Source organism: Ammospiza caudacuta, chromosome 8 (genome assembly GCF_027887145.1).
Source record: "Ammospiza caudacuta isolate bAmmCau1 chromosome 8, bAmmCau1.pri, whole genome shotgun sequence".
NCBI lineage: Eukaryota > Metazoa > Chordata > Aves > Passeriformes > Passerellidae > Ammospiza > Ammospiza caudacuta.
Genome location: NC_080600.1, coordinates 42,176,136 through 42,198,604, shown reverse-complemented (window position 1 = coordinate 42,198,604; position 22,469 = coordinate 42,176,136). Strand labels below are relative to the sequence as shown.

The window sequence follows — 22,469 nt, the reverse complement described above, 5'->3', positions numbered from 1 at the left end:
GTAGATGCTAGTTCTACACAGAACATTTAAAGATAAAAATTAAATCTGTGTTCAGCTTCTTACATGGAAATCAGACTCTAAATAAATGCAAAAGTATCACTAAAAAGTACATTAGATTAACAGGCTCATATCATCTTCAACCCATTCATTAAACAAAAAGAAAATAGCACTTAGTATTACTTAAAAAAAAAGTTAGGCAGCACTTCATCTGCCCCATAATTTGAAAAATAACAACTGAACAATTTAATTTGCACTTTTGCAACGTGTCAAACTTTAATCTCGTCCCTACGTTAGGAGAAGCAAAAAAAGGAAACAACACATTTTGGAAAAATAAGGAAATCCTGAGTGTAACCATGGCTACTCTGCAAGTGCTAGTTCCAGCCCAAGCAGAATAAAACCTTTGCAATCTGTGGTAGAATTTAAAAAGCACTGAACTGTTTTTGTTAAAAAAGGAAAAAGTATTGCTTAGAAATAATTTCAGTTTTATTTGTCTTTTGCTCCTTTTTTCCCGTTAAGGTATTTCTTATAAAAATACATATAAATATATTTTAAAAATAGATAATAAATTTAAAAATTAAAAATATAATAATATTTTTAAAAATCACCTCAGCCTTGAGTGCCCAGCTGGGAAAGTGAAGCTGAGCCTGTGTTTGCCTGCAGATGCAGAATCCTGGTATAAATACCCAGGAGGAAAACCTGGAACCCTTCCTGGGCAGGGAAGGCATTCCCAGCAACATCCTAAATTTAATATTCCAGGGATCAGGCATTTATAAATTTAATATTCCAGGCACCTGGGAATTGGGAGCAGCACCCAAACCCCATCAGCCACTGCCCTGCCCAGGCCCCAATAACCTGCAAGAGTTGCTTGTGTCTACAGAGAAAAACCTGTGTTCTTCTAACATTTTATTTTTGAAAAGCAGCTTCAAATCTTAAATTTAACTTCATTACCCCAGCAAAGAAAGGTGAAACCAGCATTAGAGGGGTGAATATTGAACATGAAAAGTGAGCACTAGAATGGCCTGAACTGAAAGCCAGAACAGGGGTGTCTCTATCAAAGCTCCAACAAGCCCAAGTGCATGTTCAACAAGTATCATCCAGTGTATTTCCTATTTTTCCATTCATTCCCATTTTCTTAGCATAATAAGAAATCTCTGCCTTTCTGAAGTTGCTCTAAGACAGAGAAAAATTCAATATTTTGGCCTTTTAACAGACAGCACTGAACTAAATCAGGTTAAGGAACTGAGGGAGAGCCATGGATCCCACAATGGATTTTTCCCTCCCACAAAGCCTCATCTCACTGGGCAATAACTGCACCTGCTCAAACTTGATTTCCACAAACTGATCCCTCAGGTGTAGTTTTGGAGCAAATATTTTGGGTTTTTTCCCTCCCACAAAGCCTCACCTCACTGGGCAGTAACTGCACCTGCTCAAACCTGACTTGCACAAACTGATCCCCCAGGTTTAGTTCTGCAGGGAATATTTTGGGCTGGAAGACCCTTCTCCAGACACTGCCCTCACTCCTGGAAAACCTCAGGATCTGATTTAACACTGGTACAGGTTAATTCACTGTCTGTGCTTCTAACCCCCAAAACCAACCAAAGTCCATGTCCAGCAGAAACAAATGTACCAATATTTGGATTTTCGTATGTTTGCAGCCATTTCTGCACCTCCTGATCATCACAAGCTTATTCCATCCCAACTGTGCTACAGCAAGCTGTGTGTCTAACACACTGTGGTCAGGAGTTAAAGTTTAAAATCAGTCCCTGCAACCCCAAAAGCTCCTTCCCCACCTGTTTGATGTGAAGGTACCAATACTGACACAGGAGACAAATGTGATTTCTGTGAAACTGCACACTCACACAAACACACTTCTCCTGTCAGCAGGAAATAAAACCAAGCACCCCTCAGGAAAGCAAAACCTGCCAGTGATTTCTTCCCACCATACCTGACTGGAACTGGCTTTTTCCAGCCTGTCAACCATTATCTCAAACTGCAGTGGCTTGATTTCCATCTTCCTGTTCAGCCTGTTCAGAAGGGTCTCATCCTCAGAGTCCATATCATAATCTGGCTGCTCATTGTCCAGATTAAAGGCTGCAACACAAGAAATTGAAATGCTGGGTGAGTAACACACTCTGGGCACACATCTGTGATCAGAAACCAAAAATCACTGAGCAAGTTCCAGACCAGCACTCCTCTGCCAGAACACTTTTTGATGCTGAAAAGTTTCCCCATGTAACACACAGCAGGTAGAAGTTGCTTGTCTCCAACTTCCAATATGAAAGGAATCCAAGAAGTTTCATTTGGAGTGACTTGAAGGGGTGGTAGGCACAGAAACTTTGATGTATCTTTGCAAAAGAAGAATAAAGATGCTTGATAGTACTGATCTAATACAGCTCCTCCAGAATATCATGGGAAGATAATAAGAACTGAGGCCATTTCCAATCAAATTCCAGACTTGGAGATAAAGCATTTGCACTTAAGTCCCAATGTAATTTCTGTTGCCCATTTTTAAACAGTACACCAAACCTAAAGTGTTAAAATATTTAACAGACTAAACATTTTCTGGTTTTATGTAACTGTGGAAATCCTAGACCAATCCTATGGGAATTGTTACTTCTCCAAAAGCACCTCAGCTGTGGATGCAGAGCCCGACAATTCCTTCAGGCACTCCAAACAGTCAGTTCTCATGTCTTTATTAATAATTGTGCTAATTAGTTTCCATACTTGACAAAGTTCCTGGTGCTACTAAAAGCAGAAGGAAGTTCCCATTCAGGTAACACAACAGAAATAAAATTTTACAATAAATATGAGTAAATTGCACAGGGCAGTAAGAACTGTTAATAGAAACATGAATTGTACACCTAATAAAACCCTGAAGGGGTGACACAGCAGGAGCAACACTCCCAGTAACTCAATCAGCACTGCAATAACAGCAGTTATAGGCCTGATGAAATATATTCTATTCTTAACAGACAACCAGCACTATCTTATCTCCATGCTCTTAACTTGTGGCTTTACCAAGTGCTAATTTAAAAACCTCTGCTGCTGAGCTGCCCCGTGTGCTTTGAGAGCTCCTTAAAACAAAAACTTGGCAAACCAGGAGCAAAAGAAAACCCAAAAAAGTCTTTAAAACAAATCCCAGTGGTCAGCACAGGCAGGTGGTCAGCAGTGTCCTTCTACATCTCGGCCTTGCCCAACACCACCCTCTCTGTGAACCAGTGCAATAAATCAGTTAAACCACTACCAGTGTTTATTTATTGATTCATTCAGGCACAGAAACTCAGCCAGATGCAGCTGGGAAGGGCTAAAAAGCAGCTCCTCAGCATCTTCAGCTCAAGCTGGTACCTCTGAGAGGAGACACTGCCCAACTGTGCCAACTGTGCCAACAGCACTTGGCCACAAGAGCTCTCTGACCTACCACACACTGTAACAATTTATTTGAGGAGAAAATAATAACAGGCTGTAACCATGTGTCAAGGACTGCTGGCAATATTAATTCAGTAATGCAAGTTGCATGGCAAGTTTATTTAAGACACTGTCACTGGGCTTGTGACCAAGAGCTCTCCAACAATTAACTGTGCATGAGGCTTCAACTGCAGCTTTCAACATCACATCTGCCTCTCCAGCACATCACTGCTCACATGTGGGCTGGAAACCATTCAAGTCCACAAAAAGCTTGTTTGCCCTCAGGCAGATGTTGGTCTCACATCAGAAAAGATGTCAGCCTATTTCCTGTCAGTAGATAATTCAATAATCCCCTGTGGACAAAATGTTTCCAGGCAGATTTTCCAAGCCAGAATATCAGTGAGCAGGAGGATGTGGGACAGAAGATGTGATGTTGTTCACCTGTAAATTGTGAGCAGTGCCAGAAACTTCCCTTCATTTCCACAGTGGGAAAAGAAGAGTCACTAAAAAAGAAGAGTGACTAAAAGAGTCACGAAAAGGTCCTGAACCATCCAGAATAAAACCAGTGAGAGTGAGAGGCAACCAGGAGACATCAAGACAACCAAAAAGAAAACAAAAGCCCACAATTGAATCAAAAAGTGCCTGAAACCACCAATCACCCTCAGGAGCACACTGTGGATATCAGTGATGGTCTCCAGGAGGGAGGGCAGGTCACTCCCAGACCCTCAAGTGACCTCATGGTGCTCCTCAGCTGGAAGCAGGGGTCCCTCCCTATTTCTGCTCAATATTTTGGTAAATATTTAAGATAAAAGGCATCCAACAGGTACTTGCCATCACCAAACAAATCCAGTCTCATTTTCTCAAACAACCCCCATCACTCCTGTGAGAACAGCAGCAGCCTTGTCACACATCCCACCTTTCATGCTTCCCTGCCACCAGCAATGCTCTGTTTGCTGTGCCCTGTATTGACAGTGCAGCTCCTCTCAAATGGGGTTTTACATGGGGGGCAGGTTAGTGACACTGCAGGGATGGCAGCATGATGTGTTTCTGTGCAGACAGGATGGCCACAAGCTCCCAGCAGCCAGGGAGGTGTGAGGGGCTCGGGAACTGTGGGGTTGCCACTTCTCCCTTGGAGTTCATCAGCCCAAAGCTGGCCTGTCCCCTGAAGTGCCCTCCTTCCCGATGTTCATTACACCACTCTTCAAAACAACTTCAGCAACATCCCTAATCACCACTTTCCTTCTTTCCCCAGGCACTGAGTGAACTGCAGTTGCTCCAAAAAAAGCCATTTTTCACCCAGGAGCTGGCCTGCAGTATGGCAGCTCCCTGGCTCCCAAAGCCATCACAAGACCCAGGAATTTCTGTGCCATGGACCCATGGAAGCGTCCATCACCACTCCTGTTCCTGCCCTGCCTTGGCAGCTGGGGGAGCTGCTGGAGAGCCAGCCCCGAGCTCCAGCCCACATGGACACCTCCTGCCAAATCCTGGGATATTCTTCTGACTCAGGGTGAATGCAGACCTTCTCTTCCAGAACACCTGCACTTCTACAGGGCGTGGTCAGATCCCACCTGGGGTTCTCCAGGAATGCTCAGGATTTGCTCACTGCTGCTGCAAACACAGCACCCCAGTGATCCCACCTGGGGAGTTTCTCCAGGAATGCTCAGGATTTGCTCACTGCTGCTGCAAACACAGCACCCCAGTGATCCCACCTGGGGAGTTCTCCAGGAATGCTCAGGATTTGCTCACTGCTGCTGCAAACACAACATCCAGTTCCCACCCACTCCCAGCAGTACCTGCCCCAGGGATTTGCTATTTGTTTACCTGAGCTCCCCTGGGACCCAGTTTACACTAACTGACACAAATGCAATTTGTTTCTCAGTGAAGTTACACCGAGCTGGGTTTAACTTCACTAAATTAACCTGCTCCATTTAGCTAACTAAATTCAGGCTGTGGTTGCCCACTCGTGAAGCTGCCACAGGCACAAGTTCCCCTGAAAGCAGAGCTGCCAGTGCCCTCCCTCTCTCCCTCCCCACAAACCACAGCCCTGCCACCCCCTGTGCCACAGCAGCCACCAGGCCTGGGCCAGGGCAGCAAACTGATAAACACTGAGGGTCACCCAAGCAAAAAATGAAACTTCCTGCCAAAAAGTTCCTTTCAAGGATGACTTGAGTTCATTCCCCACTTAATGAAAATGGTTTCATTGTTTGACTCATCTTCCATCCCCTTAGCTCTAATTTAGATCCAAGTTTACCAACTCAATCTCCTTGCTAATTATCAATAACTTTAGATGCATCTCCATGTTATTGATGCTACAAATATTCTTGGAAAATTATGAAGCATGCTGGAATCATTTTAACAGTTCAAGGTTTTTTATTTACATTCAGCTCAGCATCACCTGTGTTGGTGCCACTGAGGTCAACTAATACCTGGAACGTTGCTTATTCTCAAATTCCAGCCTTTACAAATAAATTAACTTTCTCTGCTTGGAACCACTGATCTAAAAAATGAATGTAAAAAATATTAAAATCTTAGGCTAGCAGAATCCCAGCAAAACATCATTTGCCAGAAATACCCCTCAGTATTTATGGATTATAGTATGTGTCCTGCTGGCATTTCCCATCAGTTTACATAACTTCCCTGGCCAAAGTGGGTACTGCTGCTATTTGTGCTTTAAGATTAAAACAGAATTTCTAAGCAGTTTATGTAGCATAAAGCTGCCTTGTATCACACCTAGTCCATCCAGAATATGTGGGAAAAATTATCTTGGAGCAGTATCTGATATTTATCTTCAGCTCAAATACCTTCTGTACTTCTGTCCAGAAAGACTGTGAGTCTCCACAAGACAAAGAAAACTCTGGCATAATATATTTAACATTTTTAGACATGTTTATTAACAGCATTCACAGTGTTTCTGGCAGTGTCCAACAAAGAACAGAATAAAATACATTCCTCCATCAGCAGCTTGGTTTCAGTTCACTCAGCCTGCCTTGCTGCCAGGTTTGTTTCTTTTATTAAGCAGAGAAATAATTCCTTTTAGTTGATTTTTCTCCATCACCTCTATGGTCTCTGTTGCATCACAGAGATTTCATTATTTCCAAAATCTCCTATTTTGTAAATAAACAGTAAAAATTGGGCATTTCAGCACACTGGTGAGAAATGATGCAATTTTTGAATCAAAGACTTTGCTACAAAGGTAACTGCTGGGAGGAATCCAAGTGCCCAAATAACCCCCTGAACCACATCCTGCAAAGAACAAACATCAATTGTGTGCCAAGGAACAACTGAACTGCAAAAGTGTCACTTGTCAACAGAACACCAACCAAAAGAAATGGCAGAATTCATCCACAGCCCACAAGCTTAGATTAATGAGATCTTGTAAGACATAAGCTAAGCTCATGCAGAATATTTAGTTTTATCTATAAAATAAACTCAGAGTTCTCTGCTGAAATGGAATTGTTCAGTTTTAGCCAACTCAAAGAGAAGTGAAGAAGAAGCCTGAACCCCTGGCTGCCCTGCCAGAGCTCTGTTATGAGCAGCAGCACAAAGGCTGATTGCACCCCAAAAACTCTTCTGGTTTGTGGATCTGCACTTTCAGAGAACTCTGGAGTGAACAGGTGAGCAAGACAACCTGTCCTGCTCCCAGCACCAGGAGGCAGCCAGGCAGCCTCAGGCACTCCTCCTCAGGACCACGAGGGACAAATCACAGAAGTGAGGCTGGCTCAAGAACACTGCAAGCCCAGAGCCAGGATGAGGCTGCACAGGACAGAGCCTCAGCACCAAATCCAGCAGCAAAACCCCCACCTTCAGCAGCAACTCAAATCTTCCAGAACTCAACAAGACACTGGAATTTACATCTATATAAATGGATTTCTGAGTGCTCCCACTGCAGCAACTCTGAGCTCAAGACAAAGGTTCCTCAGGTGAAATAAGGAGGGGCTGGACAGACCCCACAACCCTCCCAGGGCCTGAACTCACGCTGGATGTGGATGAACTGCTTTGGTTGCTTGAACTCCCCTTTGTACAGGCGGTTGTAGTAGTTGACGTTGCTCTCTGCTTCAGGGACTGGGATGACCATGCTCTCCTTCTTTTCTCTGAACACCTGCTGTGCTGAGATGGCCCGTTGCAAATGATGTTCCTGCAAGGGGAAAATGGGAGAGGCCATTGAAATATCTGCACAAAGTGCATGCAAAGACAGCCAGCCTCTTCTCCCAGTGTTCTCCTACAGGACAACAGAGTGGAGGCTTTGCTGGGCTTTAGAGGCCAGCAGGATCCTTGTTCCCAGCTGTGCTCTCCATCTTTTAGGGTTCCTGACGGATGGGAATCTTCAAACTGCACTGAATGAACTACAAACAGATGAAGAGAACTTTGTTCAGACACAGCCCACACCTTCCACCAGACTGGGAAAAAGACAAACATTCAAACTTCACAAAATAACCTCAGCAGAAAATTAGGGCTGGCGAAAGCCAAACCCATCCAAACCTGCCAGAAAAAAAACATATGCAAGATCAGGCCTTTAAAGTCAAAAGAATAACAGATTTCATCATTCCTGTCTTCCCAGCAATCCCTACTGGCCTGCTGTTGGAAGTTTAGCAAGTTAAAACCAATAGGAAGAAGAGTTCTCACAGAACAACACCTGAACAGCAAGGGCTCCCCAAACAGGCATCCCTTCATTTTATCCTTATGGGACACAAGTCACAAATCCCACAGAATCACTTCAGCTGAAACAGAGATCACAATAAATGTAGCAGTTCACAAAGATTATTCCCCACATAATTTTATGAGTTAATTTATTAATTAACTCAGTGACAACCATCTACTGTTGCAAGTCAGAGCCAAGCTGTAACTTCCCTCCTGAAAGACTTTTCATGTTAAAACTTAAACCACTAAACATGTCTCAGGCTGAGACACCAAGGCTCCCTTCTGTGTGTCCAGGAGACACCAAGGCTCTCTTCTGTGTGTCCAGGGGACACCAAGGTTCCCTTCTGTGTGTCCAGGGGACACCAAGGCTCCCTTCTGTGTGTCCAGGGGACACCAAGGTTCCCTTCTGTGTGTCCAGGGGACACCAAGGCTCCCTTCTGTGTGTCCAGGGGACACCAAGGTTCCCTTCTGTGTGTCCAGGGGACACCAAGGCTCCCTTCTGTGTGTCCAGAGGACACCAAGGTTCCCTTCTGTGTGTCCAGGGAGTGCCATTCCTCACCAGGACAGACCTCAGACCCTCACAGCCCTTGGGAAAAGTGAAGCACCAAGTTCTCCAAACCCAGTATAAACTGAGAAAAGTGCAGCCCCCCAGCAGATGAACCAGGAGTGAAGATTTCATCCTGCTTTTACTGTTCTTCCCCAAAGTCTCCCAGATTTGAGGGGAGGGAGGGTGAGCAGAGTATCAACTTCATCAATATTTGAGGGGAGGGAGGGAGAGCAGAATATCAGCTGGAAATCCAAGCTCAGCTCTGTCCCAGATCCATGGGACCTCCCCAACCATTCCCACACACTCCACTGCTGGAACAGGACTTGTGTGAGCAGGGAAAAGCACACACACACACACACACAGAAAAAGGATTTGCTGCTCCCTTTGGCTCTCCAGGGTGCCCTTCCCCATGGTTAAAACACTCCCAAGAGGCCAGGACTAACACCAGGAATGGGAAGGTGCCAGGACCAACACCAGGAATGGGAAGGTGCCAGGACCAACACCAGGAATGGGAAGGTGCCAGCATTCCAGGGCCTGCCTGGCACTGCAGCCTGGCACACACGGCAGTCTGGCACTCACACACTCTGCTACCCACTTGGAAATTCACTCAACAACAAGATTTCCTCCTCTTTAATTCTACAGAATGGTGCTTTTAAAAAAGGGGGAGTGAAAGAAAACATTAAAATATGTAAATGATAGTTAATGAACAATCCCCTTTTGAATGTTCCAGCCACACAAACAATGCAATTCCTGCAGGATCAGAGCAGCTTTGGGGATCTCCTGCAGCAGATGAAGCAACATTCAATCAATCAGGCTCCCAAGTGAGTGCTATTAGAATGAAGACAAGCATGCAATCCAATAGCTGCTGGGATCTGCCTGAGTTACTCCACGCAGTAAATCTGTCACTCCACTGTGGGATCTCAGCACCTCAGGATGGAGGTGCAGAGAGGCCGAGACCACCCTTGGGGGGCTCGGGAGTCCTGGAATGTTGCCAGAAGTGTCTGGTGGCTGGACTTTGATCCTGCATGGGAGACGACACCTGTATGAGGATGGGAGGATTTCACTGGGTGAATGGTGAAGGGATAAGTTAATTAGAGTGTAAGACACAGGGTTTAGGATTTTGGTACAGGGGGGTCTAAAGAAGTAAGATGGAGGAATTGGGGCGTGTCCTCTTCTTCTTCTTCTTCTTCTTCTTGGCCTCCATCTTCTGTGGTGGTGGTGGCACTTTGGGATTGGTTATTACTAGAAGTGCACCGGTTAATAAGGGTAGAAGGTATTGGGGAAAAATGATAAATATTGTACACGTAACTTCGGGTATAAAGATAAGTGACCGCCCCGGGGGCTCGCAGTGTGCCCATGGCTGACTTGCTGTGCAGACCTCTGTCGGGCTGAAAGAAAATCTTTTAGATAAACAATTAATAAACACCAAGACTGAGACAAGATCAGAAGTCTCTCCTTGTCCTTTGAAGCGCCAGGCTCTTCAAGGCCATCCCTGGGCCTTTCCAGGCCACCTAAACAGCACAGAAAACTGTACAAGTGGCGTCCCTGGACCTAAACAACCTAAACAGCTCACAGAAAACCTTACAAACCTAAACAGCCGAGAAACCGAGCAAGTGGCATCCCTGAGCTATCACCGGCCGAACATAAATCAGCCGAGCAAAGAAGAACGCCGGAAAATCTACACTCCACCATTACAACGTGTCTTGGAGAGCCTGGCAGTGCTGAGCAATTCAACCCCACAGAAATGGTTTCACTGCTGTGCACCAACAGCCCAGCACTGCTGCAGGGAGGGTGTGACGTGCCCAGAGCACCTTTGGGAAGGGGAATTGAGATGAATGATTCAGGCTCAGAGTTCCCAAGGAAGGCTGACAATAGGTGTGAGCTCTCATTTCACTACAAAAAGCCTTGGAGCAGAACTCAGCTCTCAAACAGAGATCTCAGCACTGCTGCTGTCACTCCTCAAACAGCACAGCTCCAAAACACATAGATTAGCTTTGCAAATTTTAAAATTACGGGGGAACCTCTAATCTTTCTCCTGAGCATCAAGTACAGGAAAATTTAAACTTTAACTCCTGGAACAACTCTGTTTATACCAACCATGAAGATTTTTATAGAAAAGCTGGGCTAATTAAATGGATTTATTAAACCTGAAGTAGTGTTTTCACACTACTACAACATTTGGTCTAGTTTTCACTTTTTTCTGATGGTTTTTGAAAGACACACAGTATTTTAAGCCCACACTTTGTTCTGCAGCAGGGCAGATGCAAAGGTCTCCCACAAAATAAAGGAGCATTAGAGAGCCAGTGATGACAGCAAACAGAGTGTGCTGCCATGGGAATAAAAAGGAGCCCCTGACAAAGAGTGATTACCCATTAATTCCTTAAAAAGCACATCCAGACCTTGCTCTCCAGCATGAAGACAAAATTTCAAACAAACACAGCTCAGACTGGGCTATTTCCTTAACCAGCAGCATTAGAGAGATGTAAATGTTTAGTGTAACACACTGCTGCTGAGCACATTTACACACTGACCAGAGCTGCTCTGAACCCCTCTGAGACACCACAATCCTTCCTTCCTTTCTCCTCAGGAGGGAAAAACCCTGAAATTCCTGCAATTCTGTACATTCACACACTGACCAGAGCTGTCTGAGACACCACAATCCTTCCTTCCTTTCTCCTCAGGAGGGAAAAACCCTAAAATTCCTGCAATTCTGTACATTTACACACTGAACCAGAGCTGTCTGAGACACCACAATCCTTCCTTCCATTTCTCCTCAGGAGGGAAAAACCCTAAAATTCCTGCAATTCTGTACATTTACACACTGAACCAGAGCTGCTCTCTGAACCCCTCTGAGACACCACAATCCTTCCTTCCATTTCTCCTCAGGAGAGGGAAAAACCCTAAAATTCCTGCAATTCTGTACATTCACACACTGACCAGAGCTGCTCTGAACCCCTCTGAGACACCACAATCCTTCCTTCCACCTTTCCTCAGGAGGGAAATCCTTAAAATTCCTGCAATCTGGGTATCTAAACCCCTCAGTTTTGGTTGTGGACATCCAGAGCCAGGCTCCAAGCCCAGCTGAGAGCAAGGCACCTTCACTGCCATTCCCTGAAACCCCACAGGTTTCATGTTCCCCTCAATTTCCTCTCTGAGAGTTTCTGCACTAGAAAACAGAGGCAAACATCAGTAATAACCCAACAGGTATTGATCCTATTACCCTGAAGTTATTTTTGGTAAGCTTTAAGGGAAACAGTGATCAATACTCAATGATACTTTTACCTAATTTTTACCAATATCATGGAATCACAGAATGGTTTGGGTTGAAATCATCTCAATCTCATCCCAGCCCCTGCCATGAGCAGGGATGCCCCAAACTGCTCCTATTTCCTTTTATCCCACAAACCAGAGCACTTGCACCCTACACACCAGGCTGGGGTTCCCTTAATCTCCAAGTCCCCTGCTGCCACCCCCAGGTGATCTCTGAGAAACAGTTTATCAAACTTGGAATAACTGCAAGTTTTCTGGTTGAGCAGGTTGGAGATGCCCGTGAAAGTTACACATCTTACATTGAAAAGTTCATCTGAAATCCCAAACTCCAGTCAGCAATTCCACATTGGATACAAACCCCAGGACAACAAAGCTGCAGGATTAAATTTCCCTGTTCAATCTTCATTCCTTAAACTACACCATACAAACAAAGCTTCACCTCTTTAGGTTATCTCAGTGCTTTAAACCCAGAGCTCTCCATACAAGTGGGATGAAAAGTAAATTTATCAACAAACTGATCAATTTATCAACGAATTGATCAAATTATTAATTCATTTATCAACAAATTGATCAATTTTTCCTACTCAAAATAAGCTATTTCTAGGCCAACCTGAAGTCAGCTTTCCAATCTACCTGCGCCAAGAACAGAATTAAAATTAAGAAAACAATTTAAATATACTAAATATTTCACTTGTTAAACATTATATTCAAATTGGGACATTTTAAAAAAGGATTTTTTATCTTTAATATTGAGACCCAGAAGCTGGAAGTACAGAAGTGGAGTGGGAAATGTGCAGACTCATCTTGCAAAGCCTCAGGCTCAGTGAGTAACACCTCTGCCAGCACTTGCAGGAAGAAGTGGCACAAAGCTCAAAAGCTAATTTGGTCAGAAGCCTCAGCCCCATCCCCTCCCTCTCTGCACACAAACACTTTTTTTAGACAACATTCCCAAGAGCAAAAGTGTAAACTCGAGCAGCAGCTTTTGTTTTCTTGTGCAGTTAACCCTTTCAGTCCCACAGAGCTGCTTCCCTCCGCTGTGGGATGGACAGAGGACAGCTGAGGAGTCACACACAGAGCAGGAAACCAGAGTGTGCCCACAAGAATTCCCACCCCTGAGAGCTGAAATTCACCCACTGCTTCGTTCCCAATTCATTCTGAAAAGTGAGCATTTCAGTCATTAGCAAAGTTGATAAATGCATTTTCCTACTGATGTGGAAAAGACTTAATCTAAACAGCTCTGATTCCTGACTTCTCTTGCATAGAGTGTCCTCTTAAAAGACTGGATTAATTCTCAAGTAATGCAGGGCACTGGGAAAACCATAAAAATCCAAATACTAAGGGGAAACCAACACCTCCATACCAAAGCTTTCGAGGACAACTGCAGTCAGCTTCCCTAAGGAGTTCCCAACGCTCAGGGGAAGGAAGCTGGAGGAAACCCACAACAAACAGAAGATGCACCAGTGGAAAGGGCTCTGGAACCACTTCTCTGTTTCACTTTTGGCCATATCAAGTTTTTTCCAACCTTTCTTAAAAAAGAAATAATCACAAGAAGCACCTGCCCCACACTTGCCTTCCACACTGCTGAACTGTGACTGCAGGTCAAAAAATGTGCTAAGGGTTGGGTCAGGGAGGAGAGGGAGGGGAAAGTGAATCACATGGGGCTGCTCCATCCTAACAATTCACACTGGAAGGGTGAAATCCATCCTGGAAAGGTGGGCAGGCCCTGGATCCCTGGCAGTGCCAAGGCCAGGCTGGACAGGGCTGGGATCAACCCAGGACCATGGAAAGTGTCCCTGCCAGGGCAGGGGTGGCACTGGATGGGCTTTAATTTTTGTGTTTCTTTCTGCAGCACCCAACAAAAAAGGAGGAGTAAACATTTCTCTAAATAACTTTAATTCAGAAAAGGAAACAATGTTATTTCAGCCATTCCGTGTCAAATTAGACATGAAACAACTGGGAGATATCCCAAATATCACCCCAAGTGCAACAGCAGTAGTGGCTGAGAACATGAGCAATCTCTCATCCTGTAAATAATGATTACTCACTATTTATGAGCATATGGACACACAACTGTCACTGCCTGTGAAATGTCAAAAACCCCACAGCAACTCAAACTCTGGATTTTAAAGCTACAGTTATTTACACACGTGCCCAGCCTACCAGAACATGAATATAAACTAATTATTAAAAATTAAATTATTGTTAGAACAATAAACTGAATTATTTTTAAATCCTTTTGGAAAAGTTGTTTGTGGTACTAGAAGAGAAATTTGTATTTACTGAGGAGCCTGTGGGGAGCACCTTCACCCCAGCATTCACACCCAGAGTTTGTATTTAACTGAGGTGCACGCACACCCACAGCAGGGAATTTGCATTTTACAGAGTTTTTAACAAATGATGTTTTCATTGCCAGTGATGCTACCTGGAGTGCTGGAGACCTGAGGAACTGCACAGAAAAAATCCCTCGTTTTATAAAAAACAATTGGCACTACAGTTTGGACAACTTAGAGAAATTAAAACACATGTATAGTAATTGACAGGAATCATTAAAAATTCACAGGAATTATTAAAAATTTAACTACAAAATTCCATTTTAAACCAAATACCTTTAACTCAAGAAACAAGAATTATTATTTTTGTGACTTTCTGCAGTATCAGTGTCTCCCTTAATCACCCGGTCTCTGGCTGCCCCTGCAGACAGAGGGGTTTGTTTCCATCCCAGTCTGGCACGGGCAATCCGACACCACCTTTTTAAGTAGTATGCAAAAGGTACCAAAAATCAAAGCCTTTAAATAGTATATTCTCAAATACTTTAATACCTTGACTCGAAACTAGTCAACAGTACTTTCAAAATTATGTCAAAATGATGACAGTCTATGCTGATAACACTTTTAGTCTCACAAAATTATTCTTCCTACTTCTTACACCCTTATATATACAGGAATTCAGTTCTAGTTCCATTCTTCTCTACTTGTTACAGAAACTTTAGTTCTACAATTGATCTTCACCTCACTGGCTTTTAGGACATAATGTAACATGTAGTTACATTTTAGGACACTCAAGATTTATGTAAATATTAAATGAGTCATTTACCTTTCCAAAAGGTGAAGTGTTGGAATGATAAATATGCTATGGCATAAACAAGGCATTGTTTATTAGCCTTGTTGGCAAAATAAATTACAAATAACCTTTTGAACATCCAGCATCAGTCAAAATGATCTTTCTTATGAAAAATAATTATGAAGAGAGGTTACTATAAGCAGATTTAATGTCTGTTGATCCAAATTGTTCGAGCAGGACATTTCAACCGGTTTCAGTCAAAACAGAAATCGCACCAAGCCGCTTCCTGCTCAGTTTTGCCAAGCGGGAGCACTGTGAAGTCTGGCACTCAGTAAATCCAAGGAAGCCCCAGCTATTTCTTACCAAGGTTTCCTTAAATTGCAGGAAAAGGAAAGCAAAGCCTGCTCCCGGCGTCCGAGACGCCCCAGGGCCGAGGCCCTGAGCTCGGGAGGCCGATTCCCAATCGCTCTCCTGAGCTTTTGTCATGGAATTGCCCCTCCCGCCGAGGAGCCTTCCCAGCAGGGAAAGCTGCTGCACAAGGCCCCGGTGTGACCCAGTGACAGCTGCGCTGTGTGCAGGGCCCGGCCACGGACCCGCCCGGGCAGCGCTGCCCGCTGGCCCCGCAGCAAACGCGGCTTTATCCCAACCACAGCGCTGAGCCGTCTCCCCGGCGGGACAGCGCTCCATCCCTGTCCCCAGTGCTCCCCGTGAAACGATGCACCATCCTCCGGCTGACCCGCGCTGCCTCCGGCCCGCAGCAAACGCGGCTTTATCTAAACCACCGTGCGGGGCTAACGCAGCGCTGAGCCGTCACCTCGCTGTGACACCGCTCCATCCCTGTCCCCAGTGCTCAGCAAACGCGGCTTTATCTAAACCACCGTGCGGGGCTAACGCAGGGCTGAGCCGTCACCTCGCTGTGACACCGCTCCATCCCTGTCCCCAGTGCTCCCCGTGAAAGGATGCACCATCCTCCGGCTGACCCGCGCTGCCTCCGGCCCGCAGCAAACGCGGCTTTATCCCAACCACCGTGCGGGGCTAACGCAGGGTGAGCCGTCACCTCATTATGACACTGCTCCATCCCTGTCCCCAGTGCTCAGCAAACGCGGCTTTATCTAAACCACCGTGCGGGGCTAACGCAGCGCTGAGCCGTCACCTCGCCGTGACACCGCTCCCACCCCTATCCTCATGAAATGATGCACCATCCACCATCACCCTTTATCAAAACCCCCAAAAGCAGAATGTCCCCTCCACCCGCTGGTCGGTTCCTCTGGCTCAGCTCACTCGGGGATCAATGACATTTATCCCGGGTTGAGCTGATATCTCAGCACTTGTGACAGGTTTGCTGATAGGTGTTAATGTGATAAGCCCTAATAAACTGCTCGTGAGGTAGAGACTTGAGAGCAAATCTCGGTCGTGTGTAACTTCAGCCACAACAAATTAAAGTGGAGCTCCTCAGTTTGAGAGCTCCCCAGAGCTCCTGGCCGAGGTTAATTCTGATTCACGCTATCAAACGGGACATTAAACACGGCCAGAGCTGCTGCAGGTGACAGCACAGCAAGGATAAAGGATCAGAGCTGGAAAGTGAAATAACGCCTGGGAAATGGAACTGAAATGGGCACTTGGGAGGAACTGCATAGGGCAATGGGACTTGGAGAAGGGAGAGAAGCACAGGAGGTGAAGGCAGGGAAAGATCTCAAACAAAACTGAAGTTCAGAATTCTGTGAATAAAAATCACAGCCCAGCATTTTGCTGCCTAATGCCAAACATACTTCAGTAATCTCAGCAGCTCCAAATACTCCCCAAGTAAGTAAATAAATACAGGTGCTTAATCTAACTGAGGAATAACTTACGCTGGGAATTTCACTTCCCCAGCAGATAACCCAGCTGATTTTAGCCAAACAAACCCAATTCCTCTCCTAAGCAAAGCATGCTCTTGATTTCAGCTGGTTTTGCATGGAAACACAACCCTGGGAGTTTCTCACACAGATTCCCATGCAGTCTTTCTGAGGGATTTCTGTTCCACAGAATATTTGCATGGTTGGAGCTGAAGTTATCCTCTGTTGGCCTCCAGTTTTTCTCACTGCTGTCTGAGCTTCTTTGTTCCACAAAGCCTCTCGTTTGTAGGAACTCTGAGGGTTCAACCACAGGTTATGAGTGCACAGCCCACACACAAACATCCAGCTAAGAGCAGGTTCTGTCCGTGTGGGCAGTGATTTATGTGTGTTTGTGTTTTTAAACCCAGATCCGAGTGCATCACACAGCAGCAGGCAGGTACTTCTGAGCAGCAGCTTAAGTAAATGCTCACACATTTGATACTCTCCCAGTTCCCTGTAGCAGAGGGAAATATTCATTATGGATATTTCTGCTGATACAGTTTAACAGGAAAACCAGGACTCGTGCTAAGCTAAAAGCTTCCTGCTTTGAAAGGAGAATGAAAAAGCTGTTCCAGGAGTATCACCACCTCAAAGCCCGAGGATGAGCACTTCAAGTTCCAGCATTACAAAAGAAACTGAATGAACCAAGAAAAAAAAAATAAATTTCAAGTTAACTACTTCCAGTCAAAATAATCAGAAGCGAACGCTGTATTTAATGATCAGAGAAGGCTCATCCCGAGGTGATCCCTGACGGGCTGGGAAGGAAAGTCTCTTCCCACGGGTCCGGAGTCAGCATTTCTGCAGCGCCAAAGCGTCCTTAAGTTGCCATTCCTGCACCTTTCCTGTCTCCCCTCGGGCTGTGGTGCCGTGCCCAGCCCGAGTGTAAATGAACGGATGTGCAAACGAGCGCTGAGATGAAGGCTCAGATAGCTCCGAGCGGGCAATCCCGGGATCACCCGTTCCCACCGCATTTTCAGCTTCCTCACACCTGCGGTGAATTCACCTCCCACGGCCTCCCGTGTGAATGTGCCTCATTACCGAGAACCATTCCGCCTCACAGCGCAACTCAGCAATCTCAGCAATAGCTATTCACATAAAAACACAGCTATGTGCTAAAAAACAAACCCAAGGCTTATCTAGCCCGCAACTTTCTCTCTTTCCAGTCAAAACAATTCATTAGCATTAGGAAATACGAGTCTTACTCATCAGGAGAAAAAAGCAAAGCCACAAGTGTCCCTGCTCGGTTTCTGACCTCCCAAAAGGAGCTTCCCTGCTCCTGCTCAACAGCACCGTTCTCTCAGTGAGCTTAAAAACAAACCCACACAATCTTCTTCCTCAGGTTTAATTTCGAGTAAATTATAAACATTTGTAACATCAACATTGCTACACAAGAGAAACCTAATTCTTTCACAGCCGGAATCTCCAAGTGAGAGAAATGAGCTGCTGATTTGTGAAACGCTGCGAGTGGATATAAATCTCTGAGATACTCATACAGAAACACTTCCAGAATATTCATCACGAATAAATGGACCAAAATCTGCACTTTGATACGTACAAAAGATCAATCACCAGCTAATTAAACCACACGCCTGCACCAGCGAGGCTGGGTTGTAAAGAACAGGGCAGACACGTCACCCGAGCGTTTTAAATCCTGTAAATCTGTAAATAATGTTGATTTCCAGTGGGATATATCCCGGAAGGTGCTGTCTGACCCCGGGACACCCTGTGCTACAAGACCTTTGTGGTGCCAGAGGAGCACGAACAGAAGATGGAGAACAGCAGCCACCCTGAGCCTGCAAACAACTTCCACTCGGGAAACAGACCCCAGAAATGAGGGGGCAGAAATGTTTGTGCAGAGATTTCCTCTCCCTCCAAAAGTCCCTTTCCAAATACATCAAATGGATCACAGCAGTACTTGCTACGAATTAAAGCTGTTTAGGTACTTCTCATATATTTAACTACTGACACCCACAACAGTAGTTCCTAGATTTAAAAAATATTTCATATAATTTTTTTAAAAAGTATTAATTAAGAATTATCTGTGCTACACTGGGAGAAGAACAAGCCATGAATGAAACCATCAGCACACGGCAATGATCAGAATAATCCAAGAATAGCAGTTTATAATCTTGCCTGGCTGATGCATCTCGCACTATGTTTATACATCGCTTCAGTCATTTCATTTTGAGACTATTACATAATATATCAAACAGAGCCACATGTCAGGGCTGAGAAAACAAACCTCACTCACACAGAAAAACAACTTTGTAGGACAACACTAAAGTAGTTTTATTGAAGTATAAATCTAATCTTCTCAATCATTTAAGCAGCTTGTTTGCTTGAACTCTTACAGCAATTTTCCATTAACAACTTTATTTTAAACATGATTTATCAAAATAACAGCAATTTTAAAGAACTAATTTCAATATTTAATGCAACATAGCACTGTAAGACAGATTCTCGAGGCTGAGCAAACCAAACTAGTCTCCAATATTGCTTCATTAGTACCCCAGTGGAATTCCTGCAGTTTCGATACACAGTAAATTAAAAAATAAAAGCCCACCATGCTAAGACAGAGGATTCCTTTTAATACCAACAGTCAGGTGAGAAAAAGCAGCGAGGAAAGTGCGGAGCCTCCTTTGACAGCTGTAACCTCGGAAAAGCCAATCCACAGGCACAGAGGTTTGGCTGAGGCGGAGACACGGATTCATTGAGGAAATTCTGGAGGGTGCATTTACTATCGGCTCTGCAAGTACAGACACATCAGGCGACAGCCTCTGTCTGAGCTTACACAAGTCCCAGGAGCAGAAAATAAACCTTACTCTTACAGAAAAATGTTTGAAGATCAGCAAGACAAAGCAGTATGTTCCGAGGACACCAGAGCTGCGTGCGAGCACTTTCAAAGCTGTCCTGCTGCTCACCAAAACCCCACAAACTTCTATTTACCTCAGCGCACAAAAGCTTTTCCACCCTTTAACACTACGAGCAGAACACACACCACACGTCCAGCCACGCTGAACACCGGCTGGCTGATTTGGAAATTACATTAAAGCTCCGAGGCTCCACACAACGCGTCCGGCTGAGCCTGTGCCATGCGATGCACAGCGAGCAGCAGCAGCAAGAACCGGCGGTGTTAAATAACCCCGAGCAGCACCGGGGTGGCTGCAGGAACACACACCCTGCCCCACACCCGAGCCAAAGCCGCTGTGCTTTGCTGTCCCTGCAGCCCCACATGTGCACTGTGTGTGTGTGTGCACAGCGCCGTGCCCTCAGCCCCACATGTGCACTGTGTGTGTTTGTGTGTGTGTACAGCGCCGTGCCCTCAGCCCCACATGTGCACTGTGTGTGTGTGCACAGCGCCGTGCCCTCAGCCCCACATGTGCACTGTGTGTGTGTGTGTGTGTGCACAGCGCTGTGCCCTCAGCCCCACATGTGCACTGTGTGTGTGTGTCTGTGTGCACAGCGCTGTGCCCTCAGCCCCACATGTGCACTGTGTGTGTGTGCACAGCGCTGTGCCCTCAGCCCCACATGTGCACTGTGTGTGTGTGCACAGCGCCGTGCCCTCAGCCCCACATGTGCACTGTGTGTGTTTGTGTGTGTGTACAGCGCCGTGCCCTCAGCCCCACATGTGCACTGTGTGTGTGTGTGTGTGTGTACAGCGCTGTGCCCTCAGCCCCACATGTGCACTGTGTGTGTGAGTGTGTGTGCACAGCGCTGTGCCCTCAGCCCCACATGTGCACTGTGTGTGTGTGTGTGTGTGTACAGCGCTGTGCCCTCAGCCCCACATGTGCACTGTGTGTGTGTGCACAGCGCTGTGCCCTCAGCCCCACATGTGCACTGTGTGTGTGTGTGTGTGTGTGCACAGCGCTGTGCCCTCAGCCCCACATGTGCACTGTGTGTGTGTGTACAGCGCTGTGCCCTCAGCCCCACATGTGCACGAACGCACGGACTGACAGCGGCCCGAACCGCGACACGGAGCTGCCGCCGGGCTCGGTGACACCCGGCCGGAGGAGAGGGAGAAGGGAGAAGCTGGCCCGGACCCGCTCGTTCCCCGTGGAGCGGCTCAGCACAGCACCCAGCACTCTCACGCCGCCACCACCTCCCCAGCCCGAGCGACTTGACAGCCACTCACTACAGGCTTGGCAGGAGTAGCATCAGCTTTAGTCCACAACGCGCCGAGCACCCCGAGCCGCTCCACCGGGCCGGCATCCCGAGCCCGCTGCAGCAGCCCCGGCATGCCGAACACCCCGCACCGGCACAGCACAAGCTCGCTCCGGCATCCCCGAGCCGCCGCTCCGGCAGCCCGGCTCCGATACTCTGCACTCCGCCGCTCCGGCACGGCGAGCCGCTATGCCGCTCGGACATCCCGAGAGGGCTCCGGCACCCCGAGCTGACAATCCGAGCTGACACCCCGAGCCGGCTCCGGCACGCCGCGCCGCACGCTCCGCCGCTCTGACATCCCGAGCCGCTCCGGCAGCCGGAGCCTGTCCGGCAGCGTGCCCCGCTCCGCCGCTCTGACACCGCGCTCCGCCACCGCGCTCCGCTCCGCCACCGCGCTCCGCTCCGCGCCGCCGGCCCGTCCCGTCCCGCCGCGCTCACGCCGAGCCCCCCCCGCTCACCCGCGCCCGGGACGCGCAGCAGAAGATGGCGGACGGCGGCAGGGCCCGCTCGCGGCGCCGGACCGCGGCTTACGCTGCGCCGTTTGCGCAGCGCCCCGAGCGTCCCGCGGCGGAGCCAGCGTAGCGCGCTTGGTGAATACCGGCGGCCGGTTCCCCGTGCGGGGGGTGCCTGTAAACAATGGTGCCCCCCCTGCGCCGCGCTCCCTTACCGATTCTTCCTCCTTCTCCATCCCCGTGGGCATCTGCGGCACGGCCCGGTTGATGGAGACGCAGTCGTTGAGGTCGGGCATGTCCTTGCCGCGGTAGATGGGCAGCGGTTTGGCGGCGTCTAGCGCCCGGGCGCGGAAGGAGAGTTTGCTCATTGTCTCCCCCTCACAATAACACCCCGGGGCCGGGCGGGCGGGGGGGGGGGGGGGGGGGGGGCCTTCAGTGCGGCCTCGCCGCCGCCTCCCAGCCGCTCCCGCGCCGCGCCCGCGCCACCATGGAGGGTCCCGCCGCCCCGGCGCAGCTCCCAGCGGGGCCGCCCGTAGCCCGCAGCGCACGCCCCGCAGCCCTAGATCCGCGCCGGGCTCGCTCGGTCCGCTCCCTGCGCCATGGCAAACATGGCGGACATTAACCACAGCCGCTCGGCCCTCCCGGCAGCCCGCGCGGCGGGAGCGGCGCTGCGCGCGCAGCCGAGGGCGGGAGGCTGAGGGAGCCTCAGGGAGCCTGAGGGGGGCGGCGGGACCGGGCGGGAGCGGAGCCGGAGCGGAGCAGGAGCGGAGCGCTCCGAGCGTCCCGAGCCGGCCCGCCGTGTCCCCGCCGGCTGCCCACAGTGTCACCGCAGTGTCCCTGCAGCGTGCCCGCCGTGTCCCTGCTGTGTCCCTTCCCGGTGCCCACAGTGTGCCTAGGATGCTCCAGCGGTGCACTCACAGTGTGCCTACAGTGTCCCCGCAGTGCCTCCGCGGTGTCCCCGCTGTCTCTCCACAGTGTCCCTGTATTGTCCCCACAGTCTCTTCCCAATGTCTCCCCACTATGGTCCCCACAGTGTCCCCACAGTGTCCCACATTGTCCCCA

General features: G+C 47.7%; 1 protein-coding gene across 1 annotated transcript in view; it reads right to left on the bottom strand.

The window, feature by feature from the left end:
* EPC2 (enhancer of polycomb homolog 2) overlaps positions 1-21,823 on the bottom strand; it is a 40,112-nt gene extending 18,289 nt beyond the window's left edge. The window contains exons 1-3 of the mRNA XM_058809426.1: positions 21,623-21,823; positions 7,381-7,540; positions 1,946-2,091 (exon numbers count right to left, since the gene is read on the bottom strand). Coding sequence (XP_058665409.1) covers positions 1,946-2,091; positions 7,381-7,540; positions 21,623-21,775 — 459 coding nt within the window. The 5' untranslated portion in view covers positions 21,776-21,823. The remainder of the gene's footprint in view (positions 1-1,945; positions 2,092-7,380; positions 7,541-21,622) is intronic.
* Positions 21,824-22,469: the final 646 nt, after the last annotated feature.